Raw genomic sequence first — 11353 nt, 5'->3', positions numbered from 1 at the left:
AGGCAGCCGTCTCAGGCGTCACTGCCATATCCAGGCTTGGCACCAGGTCGTCCAGGTCATCTCCTTTTAAGTCCTCCAGAGCCTCTTCTTCTGCGCTGGAACACAGCAGGATGTTGGAGTTCCCCAGAATGGCCGCAGCAGGGATACAAGGGATACTGTCCATGTCTTGACCAATGGTGGCTTCTCCCATTGTTGTGTTGCCCTCTGCGGCTTTTCCATTCTCTAAGATGGACAGCAGCTGTGGGGAAGCCGGAGGATCCTGCAGCATTGTGTTAACATCATCTTCATTATCCTCATCATCCTGATCATCATCACAATCATCTGCAGAGAGTTTGCAGGAGGGTTTGTGGAAGGCTAAGACCTGCTCCAGCCTCTCCTTCTCCTTCAGCAGGTCAGCGATCTCTGTCTGGAGAGCGGACTTCTCCTCTTCAAGCATGTCAGTCTCCTGAGGTGTGGAAGGACAACAGCAGAAAAAGAGGCATGGCATGAGAGACGCATGAAAACAACGCTGCCCCATGGTGTTCTGCAGTCATCCTTGCTCCTGTGTGTGATCTTTAATGACAAGTGACATCTTACACTTTGTGCCCTCAGCTTTGGAGGAGTGCATGTGCTGTGTTAATGCTCTCTATATGATTTTGAAAAGCAGCATACTTACAGCTTGCAGAGTGTCTATCAGCTCCCTCCGCCTGTTACGACACTTTGCAGCAGCAATTTTGTTCCTCTCCCTCCTGATCCTCCTCCTTTCCTCCTCCTCTTTGGAAGGCTGAAATCAATCAGAAATAGCCAATTAAAATGCGCATCCTGCCAAGTCTTGACATACCAGCAGTTGGCCATTTAACAGTTTCACTTGTCAAAAAAAGAAAAGCGAAAAAAGAATATGGTTTGTAGTGTATGCTGCGAATACTGATCTGGTCGGTGCAGACCCTCTTTCAGTTCTGGCGTTAAAATGCTGCACCACTGGCTCGGTCTAGCCAGCCACGTGAACGCGCATTTTATGCAATTTCCCCAATCTCATTCACTCATAAAGAGCGCTGTGCTCGTCAGTCTAAAAGTGTAGTCGCTGCGCCAATTAAACATAATCCAATCACCCTGTGTGCTACTCTCTGCAGAAATGTATTGCCTCCACTCGATACATTAATTTTCCTAGAACAGCCAAAAAAGAGAATTGCATCCTTTTTTTCCCCGTCCGTTTAAACTATCGCGATAACTAAATGTTCATATTAACCTCATCAATAGAGAAGAGTGTGAGAAGGTATGGGATATTACTTAAGAGCAATACTGACGCTTTGGTTGGTTGCTTAATAGGTTCACTTATTGATTGATTGGCTGATTAGCTACTTGTTATTTGATTACCTCCACCCCTCCCCACTCTATTGCCTTATTGCATACCTGCGCTTTCTGCCCTTTCCTGTTGGAGGGCTTCGCCTTGTTTGCACCTGCCGGGGAAGACGACTGAGTCGCACCATGAGTTTTGGGCTTTGCACGGCTGGACGACGGAGAGACAGATGTGATGACTGCCGGCTGCACCATCCACCTTAAATCCGGCGAGCTTGAGATTGCAGTCACAGTCGGAACAAAGGAGTCTGCTGCACTGGTCTCAACATCCTGGATAAACAAGTCACATCACAGAGACATGCAAATGCATGCAGTCAAACACTAATTTAGCGTATCTGATGAATGAGCAGCCACGTTCATGGCTGACCTTTAGATGTGCATAAATGGTACATCAATCATTCAGCTGAGGAATGCAAAAACAGACGAAATCAGTAGGTCTACTGTCTATGAATCAATCAAAAACTGCCACATGTATTATGACATCCTTATCACTCATTTCCATCATCACCATCAGCATCATCACTCTGAAATAAAAGATCACGACCAAGACATGCGTAAAGTACATTAAAAACAATTTCCCTGAAATAAAACTGAACATTATTGCCTGTAGAGGTTGCATATGTTTTTGCAAATAACCATTTTAAGCGGGTGAGACAGTAATCCTGTTTTTAAAAAGGCTGCAGTGACATTTACTTGGGTATATGTGAAGAATTTGAGAGAGGCAACTTGTGCATTAGTTATCCCTGCAAGACTACGTTTCGAGATGATTTTTTCCCCCTGATGGTCAGATCCGCTTCTACCTTGGTGCTGTCCACTGATGATGAAAGCGAGTCAGGAGGATGCTGGCTGCACCCAGGGGTGTCCCCGCCAGGCGATGCTGTGCTACAGCTGGACGACGAGTCGAACTCAGCGCTGAAGTCTGGATGCATGTTCTCATCTAAAAAAAAAAATCACTGCATAAAAAATATAGAGTAGTCTATCTATTATAGGTAGAAAACTGACACCCACACGCCTACTTATGTCCCATTTGTCGAACTCATAAATGGTAACTGTGCAGATAGTGGAGAGGCCCACCTTTTATAGTGAGCTGGAATTTTATGAATGAAATCTGTGTGGTGAGACTGAACCATTTCACAGAGGGAAAGGTGACGTTAAAATCGCCAGCAGATGTTCTCAAACTGAACAATTAAAAATCATGAAATAACCAAATGGTATAATTGAGCAAGATTTTCATTTAAACTTATTTGTTTTTTTAGATATTAAAAAAAAGTCGAGCATGTATGTTGTGACACCCCCGCCTGCAAGAGGTGCACATCACCATGAATGAACTACGTCATTTCATGTGCAGCATCTGCATTATACATTATGTTCCCTTCATGTCTACATTCAGTGTGGCACGTTTCATATATTGGCGCATTCTTGGCAACATAAATGATCTTATAATGCAGGAAATAATGGCAATGCATTATATTAATAAACCTTTTTAAACAATAAGTGTGGCATATAAAGGGCAATTTTCTTTCCGAATATCTCACAATGGAGTAATGTTGTTGTTTTTTACTCTTTAAGATAGAATACAATATCATATAGCCTATATGTCCCAACTTATTGTTTGGGCTGTAATTGCAAAAGCACGCATGAATTAATTAATGCACACATTCTCTAACACACACGGGTGATTATTTATAGCAGCTAAATTAAGTGTCATAAATACATCACACTGCCTTTCACCTGTCTCTGCATATGAATAGAGCTCCAGCAACAGATTTGTCGCTCTCATAAAGCAGCCAATCGCCGAATGGACCGGTCGAGCCATATATAGAGTTTCCGGTGAGCAGGGGCGCGCTGTGGCGCACAGAGGAGAGCGCACAGACGGACTATGTGTGGCCCACTCACTCACCAGTCACAAAAGAAAGTGAAACATGCACCAAAAACGCTCATCCGTCATGCATTGTACCTGATAACGTCGTCATTAACTGCGCCTTGAATGACCCGAAAGGATACATGAAGAGGAGGGTCGCAGCCTAGATTATAGTTTACATAGGTATAACATCATACTGCAGAGGTTTTAAATATTATGCGTATGCGTTTCTAAAAATATTACTAATTGAATAATGTGTTGGCTGTTTTCCACATTTTCCCCCTTCCACTAAAGATTAATTAGTAGCCTAGTGTTGACGCAATGTATAAGCACCAATTATGTAGACTAAGCGTTATTCCCGTATTCAGCTCATGTAAGAAAAGGCTTGTATAGGCTGGATAGGCTATATTTAGGTTTCAGATGACCTCACAGATCCAGTGAAGTGAAAGGGACGCTTGGTGAATAGAAGGGGCCTCTCCCCTCTCTCAGAGGGGAGCTGCGGCTGCCGGGAAGCAGCCGGGAGCTGTAGCCCCCTCTGGGGCTCATTTACCGGCACCTCATTAGGCGGTCGGCCTATTCAGGACCAGAGGGGTCCAAAGGTCGGACGTAACAGCAGACACCATTCACCGAGGCTCAAACACTTGTTTTCATCAGAGCGACTTGAGCGTGAATTTCACAGACCAGCACTTTATTTTTAGTTTCAGTGACATCAGTCTACAAAGTTCATGTAAATTAGGCAAATAGATCAAATAGAAGTTGCTCCTTTGAAAAACAACACTACTGTGCAATGACACTCAGGCTAAAAATAACTCACAAATAACACACCATAAGGCTGTTTGAAGGATTTGCTTTAAAAAATAAAATTGGGGCAACTTAGATTAAAGTTAATTAATTATCTTAATAATTAATTAACTATCTTCTATGTTGCCGCAAGTTAATTGATTTGTAATAATTGTTAGATTATTATCATTATTATGGTCAATAACTTATTTATTCTGATCCCCAAATAGCCAATATCATTATTAAACATAGCCTATCATGTATTTCTATTAATAGGCAACACACGTTTTACCCCCAAAGAACTTAAAAACATTGTTCAAAACAATAGTCTAGGTCACCATGCAGGCTGCTGCCTTCAAACAAAATACTGAAACAGCCGGCCTTGAGGTGAATGGGATGTTTGGTGTCCTGTTTCATTCCGCTGCTCACAGACAGTACGGACAGAGAGTACAGTCTGAGAGCCGCGATGCAGATACAGAGCGCTCACTCCGATGCTGTTTCCTGGAACCAAACGTCTCGATTTACACTGTGACATGTGGATGTGTTGTGTGTGACTCCTCCGCGGCCGAAAAGGAAAAAAACAGCCGGGTTTTATTTTTTACCTCTTGAGTGATCCTTCATCGCAACACAAACAATCTTTGTTGCTATGCAAAAACGACGACGTCACTGACGCGAAGGGGTGGAGTGTTGCTATGACAACCAGGAATGTTCAACAAAACACCAGCGCGGGAAACAAAACACATCTCCTTCAACCTAAATTAATGAACTTTAGCACGATAACACCATTGTCCACACTTCACACACCAATGAATGTAATTGTAACACGTTTGACGCCTATTTTATTTGAACAATATATAAGCTTGTTGCCTGTTTATTGGACTGCTTCATAAGGAAGAGCATTCCTAAAGGACCCCTCAAAGAACCTAGAGATTCCAGGAAATAGAGGAAAAACTATTGTTAAGATTGTGTTGGTCATACACCGGCTTTTCTCATTGTTTTCTGCCTACTTATAATTGTTATACACCATACCAACATCTGACACTATACACATTTGATTTGTGTCCTATTTCTACTTCAAGGGCAGCTTAAAAGGAAAAACATGTTTGAAAACCTTGAATAGGGTTAATGGGAATGAAAAAAAAGTAAAGCAACAAGGTGATTCTGCTGAACTTTTCATTCTAAGAGCAATGTAAAGTATGCATGCTGGTTCAGTGTCAGACCTGCACTTAAGTGGTAACTCTGATGCAAATCACAGAGGGAGAGGGGAAGACCTTTTTGAACAAGCTGGGCTTCCCTAAGAAAAGCTGTTGTGGAAAAGTACACACCACAAACCAGTTATCAGCTTGCTCTGCAGCTTAACACACCCTTACCTGGGTCACACACAAAAGGTACAAGCACTGCCTGAGGGCAATATACACACCTAACAGCTTCTGCTCTGACATGAATTCATGGTGTTCAGGGTTCATGTTTATATAGTAGTTGATAGATAGAGTTGTTATGGGTTATTCTCAAAGGATTTTCCACACATTTCTTGGTCCAAATTTGCCAATAAATACATGTCATTGCACCTCAGATAAATTAGAGAGATTCTTTCATATAAAAATGAAAAAATGGGCTTAAAACTTACATCAAATATATTTATAAAGTGCATTAAACGCTTCCGAGCAAGAGAATAACAAACCCCAAAACAAACAAGACTGCTACATTCCCGCATGTCCATATCTCTATACAAATAATAATATTTGAATGTACTATTTAACAGGACAGTGTGTTTGGGCTATTTTGACTCTATTATTTGATATTCTTAGTTCAGAACAGTATATCTGCATGTTGAAATGTATGTTTGATGTACTCTGGTGTGTGCAGGGTGTCCTCTTGCTTACTATTACCCCAGTTCTTCAGCTTTCACAACAGCCTTGTGTTTGTTGTTTTTACATAACGTCAGGTCTCACTCGGCCAATCTCGGATGGTGTATTTCCCAGCAAGGTCCGCCCCGTTCACAGGATGCACCATATTTGGAAAATTACGTATTGGGGATCCCGAGCTGGAACATTCCATTTTTGAGAGTGAATAGTAAAAAATATTTCTAAATGTTACTTTTATACATTAAAACTGCTCAAATAATATGTGCAGTAAATGTTTAGAGTATTTAAAGCATTTATGAACAATAATCGGTATGATTGCTGCGTTGTTTTGTCAGTTTTTCGGAGTCTTTCTCCTCCCACTGTCAGGAGAGTAGGTCTACCCGGTGCGACGTCATTCGCTCAGGCTATAAAAACCCTCCGAGCTCGCAGAGTTGGCAGTCAAACTTTCAGCAGCTGAATAAGGACTTTTGGGAAACACATCTTGAGCTGCACTTTAGGGTTCCTCACATACCTACTGAAAGGGATTTCCTCCTCGTCTTTACACCCCCCCCCCTCAAAGGTAGAGCTTGTTTGGATTTTCTTGCTTTGCTTTTTTGGAAACGATCATGTTCACCGCTTTCAACACGGAGTGCGACTCTTCCTCCCGCTGCACCACCGCTTCGCCGTCCGGTGACAATCTGGGATATTATCCGTCCCCAGCGGGATCTTACTCCAGCATGGGATCTCCCCAGTCTCAGGTATGTCCAGATTAAACTGCTATTGCACTGTAGTATTATATAACTGAATGTGAAGCTGCTTGGCTTGCAAATAACTTATAAAACCGAAGCTGTTTAAATAAACTTCCATTATTAGCTGGATTTCATGTAGTCATTTAAACATAGTTTGTTATATTGAATATAAGCAGGCTGACAAATAGTTTTTTGCTGATTTGTTCTTGCAAGACAATCTTCATTCATCCGCCTGGAAACTCCATAGAGAGACTGTAACGTCATTGTTGACATCATATGGTTATTTTTAAACCATCCATCTTTTTATAGACCCTCTGCTTCATTCATAATCATCCTGCAATGCCTCCCTCCCTCCTGAAAGTATACCAAATGTACTGATGATCCCTTTGCTTTATTTCTTCCAGGATTTCACTGACCTGACAGCATCAAGTGCCTCCTTCATCCCCACTGTCACAGCCATCTCGTCAAGCCCTGATCTGCAGTGGATGGTCCAGCCTTTGATCTCCTCAGTGGCCCCTTCTCACAGAGTTCACCCCTACACCTCCAGCCCCAGCCCTGCATACTCCAGATCAGCCATGAGGTCTGCAGCATCCAAGGCTAACCACTCTCCCAAGAGGGGCAGAGCAGATCAGGTAATTATTAAATGACCATGTATTTCAACTTATAAATATAATAAGTAGTAACCTCTGTGTTACAGTGTTTTGCTGGAGTCTTAACCTTTTCTTGTGTTGTGTTCAGGTCTCCACTGAGGAAGAAGAAAAGAGAAGAATTCGCAGAGAGAGAAATAAGCAGGCAGCAGCAAAATGCCGCAACAGGAGGCGAGAGCTTACCGACACTCTGCAAACTGTAAGTATCCCACAGATTTACAATCATTTATTAAAATGCTTTTCTCGTTATTTGCTGATAGCAGTGTTGCCCAACAGTCAAATTAACACCACTTCCTCTATTTCCCTCTCCCTTCCAGGAAACTGATATACTGGAGGACCAGAAGTCCAACCTTCAGAATGATATCGCTAACCTTATGAAGGAAAAGGAGAGGCTGGAGTTCATTCTGGCAGCACACCAACCCATCTGCAAAATCCCTTCAGATCTTGACACAGACTTCCCTATGATCTCAATTTCTCTTGCCCAGCCACAGACCTCCAACATAGTGGTGTCCACCATCCCTTCCAGCCAGCCAACCTTCACCTCCGGCTCCAACTCTATCTTTTCCAGCAGCAGCTCCGTCCTCTCCACCACGACTGTTTCCACCAGCTCAGTCAAGATGACAGACCTGGACGTCTCCGTCCTGGAGGAGTCTCTGGATCTGCTGGCGAAGACAGAGATGGAGTCATCACGGTCGGTTCCAGAGGTTGACCTGTCCAACTCCCTCTACACAACTCAAGATTGGGAGCCCCTCCACGCCTCAACCAACAATACCGACTTTGAGCCCCTGTGCACGCCAGTGGTGACCTGCACCCCAGCATGCACTACCTACACCTCTTCATTTGTGTTTAGTTTCCCAGAGGCAGAGACCCTCCCCACCTGTGGCACTGCACACAGGAGAGGAAGCAACAGCAACGACCAGTCCTCTGACTCCCTAAGCTCACCAACCCTGCTGGCCCTTTAAAGACTCTTCCAAGAACATTAATACTTCCTATTAAGCACAATCTCTTGATGTATGAGATACATGTGCAGATCACAGGGCTATGGAATGGACTTTTACCAGGAAGCAAATTGTTTGTTTATTTGCCTTTATATATATATATATATATACACAGGTGACAAATTAAAGGAAAAAACAACAACATGAAGTGTCTTAGTAAGGCGCTGCACCTTGTAATTGATTCTACAAGTCTCTACTGGTTGGATGAACACCATTCTTCCAAAAGATATTTCCTCATTTGGTGTTTAGATGATGGTTGTGGAGAGTGCTGTCTAACACGTCAGTCCCAAATCTCCCATAGGTGTTAAATTAGGTTGAGATCTGGTGACTGCGGATGCCATATCATATGATTCAGTGTCAATCTGGAAGAGACCACTACTACTATGTCCCTCTCCATGTAATTGTTGATCTGATTGACATTCTCAGTCACAAGAGGAATAGTTGTTCTTCTGTTGTTCCTCACACATTGCACTAATGAAAGAGCACTGATGTCTTTCCCATAGATCTAAATGCAGACGTCAGTGCACGTGAATGGAAGCATTTACACTCGTTATGTTTCTCCACTCATTTATTCAGGTTTTTCCTTCAATTTTTCACCTTGTACTTGCCTATTACACCAGTGTAGCAAGTTAAAGCATGTTTCAACTAATACCACCTAGTCGTTTTATGAGTTCATATAAGAGTTTTATGGTGCTAGATAACAAAAAAGATGTTTAGTGTTGATTTGTGTTCAGAGCAATAGTTATTATAGATCCAGTTTGTTTTTTCTGGTTGATGGAATGTGAGAGTTATTGTGAACTGTTTGTGAAAACTTAAAAAAAACTGACATGCTTTTGTCTTAACCATGGTCTGAGTGGTCTATCTCAGTATGAAGTTTTCTGTGAAAACATCAGTGTTTTTAATTTATGAAATTTCAATTTATTTTTTTACAGAGTGAGTTAAGATGAATGTTGTTTGTAAGATATGTAAATAAAAGATAGTGATATTTAAATTCAGTTATTTTGTCTGGTGAGATCTGTCAATACACACACACATCATATCACAGTCACTTTCAGGGACTTTACATAGACTTACATTAATTTCCTTAGCCTAACCTTAACTTGAACGGCTCAGGGCTCTTCCATGCCATCAGCCATCAGACTGTACAACACCACAGCGCCCAGTACCTCCCAGTCCCACTAAAAAAGACACTTCTGCATATTGCACCTTTATTTACACAGGTTGTTTACTGTATATAGTATTTTATTTTATTTATTTAATCACTTTCACCCATATGCTGCTACTTTTTTCCCCACTATACTGCTGGTGTCAATTGATCTGTTATCTTAACAGTTTTTTCCTTTCTTACTAGAAATGTGTTCCCAAAAGTAGCCTATGACAGACCATATTGTCTCTGTAGATGTTATATCAACTTTCTTAGTTGAGTTACAGAACAGCAGACAATTAAAATAATGTCTAAAATTAGTCTCAATACGGGATAGCAGTATTTTTCCTGCACCTCCTCTGGCTCTATTTATTGTTCCGTCTGTTGCCAAGGTTAACTAAACGTCAGGGCTCTGACGTCAGTGCGTTCTTTCCATTTTTTTTTAAATTTGCAAGCCCAGCGCGATGACGTCTAACATCCGTGCCCAAATATAGAAGTGTGCCAACTGCCAACCTGCAGCCGCTGTCTGTCAGCAGAAAGCGAGTGGACACTTTCTTCGCTAAAATACTCAAGATTTAAACATTTGTGTCGGCGTTTCTGTGCACAGAGAGTTGATTTGACTCGTTGCATGTCTGCTGGAAAGATGAGAAATGTGAGGTTTCCCCATAACCAATACGATACGTGCTTGTTGCGAGACAACCGCGAGACGCACGTAGGGTTATACAAGAGATATCGCAAGAGGATCCGAAAGCGACATTTTTTCCACTATCTACGTCGGTTTCATATATTCTGCCCCCCCCCCCCCCCCCCCCAGTAGCCCTAACAGTCCCACTTTCAAATGCGCATTGTTTTAAATAAAGCACTATACGGGACCAAGAGCCTTCAAATAATTCATAAAGGCACAGACAGCAGTTTGGACTTAACCTGCCTTCTTGAGCTGTCTTCTTCGTGCTAATGGACTGAGGCATGCAGACAGCTGGACACGAGGTGTAAAGTGGCTGTCTGCAAAAAAGATGTTTTTTGAATGTGTTCAACCTGTTCCAGATGTTCTTTTCCGCCAGACAGACTCTAAATCCTCCTCTTCAGGAGGGACAGCTGCAGGATTCATACTGTGTGCCAACATCACATCAAGTCTGGTTTGATGAAGAGGTCACATGTAAATACCTGATCTGAAAGATGGTGACCTGGGAACTTAATCCACAAATAATATATTATCTTTCCCCATTAGTCCCCAGAGCTAATACAAATAAAATTGAATGGCTGCAAACACCTGGTGATATACAGCTACGTACTTAGTGTATGTATTCTTTAAATCCACATACTGATTAGAATTGTCTCTTGTTACTGATTTAATTTCAATATACAGTATAAAAGATTTCGCATAGAAAGGCAGTTTCAAGGTGCTTATGCTTCTGTTTTATTTGAGGCAACAGTGAATAGAGAATTGTCCAACATGATCTGATCTTATGTCAGTGCTTTATTATCATTATTGGTTTTCTGTATGGTTTTTACATTTTTACATTTAGGCACTTTATTACAGTTTAGGCCTTAATAGTGTACATTCATGTAAGGTACTAAAGCTGGGCGTCATGTGCATCTGTCTTGCTCTACATAATTAAATGATGTCTCTCTCATTATCCCTAAACAGAAAGTCATTCAGAAGGCCAATTTATAAGCATAACGATTATAAATTGTCACTGACACAACGGTCAGAAATCAGTTTAATTTAAAATGAAAGCAGGTGAAGGATCATAATTTGACACTCTTGTACTATTTTGCTACTTAATTTGTTAAACATATTTTTCCCATCATCACATCTGGTCTGGTCGGGTCTGTTGATTTTATTATCTTAGTCTTAAGATTTTTACAACACTTGGTAGCTTTGTCAAAAATGGTGCAACATGTACCTTTTACACAATCTATCATCAAACCAACCTCTGCTCCTCCCCTTCCCCTTGTCAGTCTTTCAGCTCATTTGATCTTATATTGATATTT

The 11353-nt window shown here is 41.7% G+C and overlaps 2 protein-coding genes across 2 annotated transcripts in view; one reads left to right on the top strand and one right to left on the bottom strand.

The window, feature by feature from the left end:
• The window catches only part of LOC133998070 (protein c-Fos-like), a 16590-nt gene extending 14326 nt beyond the window's left edge, over positions 1-2264 (bottom strand). Inside the window, exons 1-4 of the mRNA XM_062437813.1 lie at positions 2136-2264; positions 1390-1605; positions 656-763; positions 8-445 (exon numbers count right to left, since the gene is read on the bottom strand). Of these exons, the coding sequence (XP_062293797.1) occupies positions 8-445; positions 656-763; positions 1390-1605; positions 2136-2264 (891 nt within the window). The remainder of the gene's footprint in view (positions 1-7; positions 446-655; positions 764-1389; positions 1606-2135) is intronic.
• Positions 2265-6279: 4015 nt separating this feature from the next.
• Positions 6280-9209, top strand: fosab (v-fos FBJ murine osteosarcoma viral oncogene homolog Ab). The gene is made up of 4 exons (XM_062436786.1): positions 6280-6578; positions 6974-7201; positions 7308-7415; positions 7534-9209. Exons 1-4 carry the CDS (start codon positions 6447-6449, stop codon positions 8176-8178), a joined length of 1113 nt encoding a protein of 370 aa, XP_062292770.1. The 5' UTR covers positions 6280-6446; the 3' UTR covers positions 8179-9209.
• Positions 9210-11353: the final 2144 nt, after the last annotated feature.

This window comes from Scomber scombrus, chromosome 17, assembly GCF_963691925.1.
Source record: "Scomber scombrus chromosome 17, fScoSco1.1, whole genome shotgun sequence".
Taxonomy (NCBI): Eukaryota; Metazoa; Chordata; class Actinopteri; order Scombriformes; family Scombridae; genus Scomber; species Scomber scombrus.
Note: the sequence above shows the minus strand (reverse complement) of the source record. Positions and strands in the feature narration are given on the sequence as shown.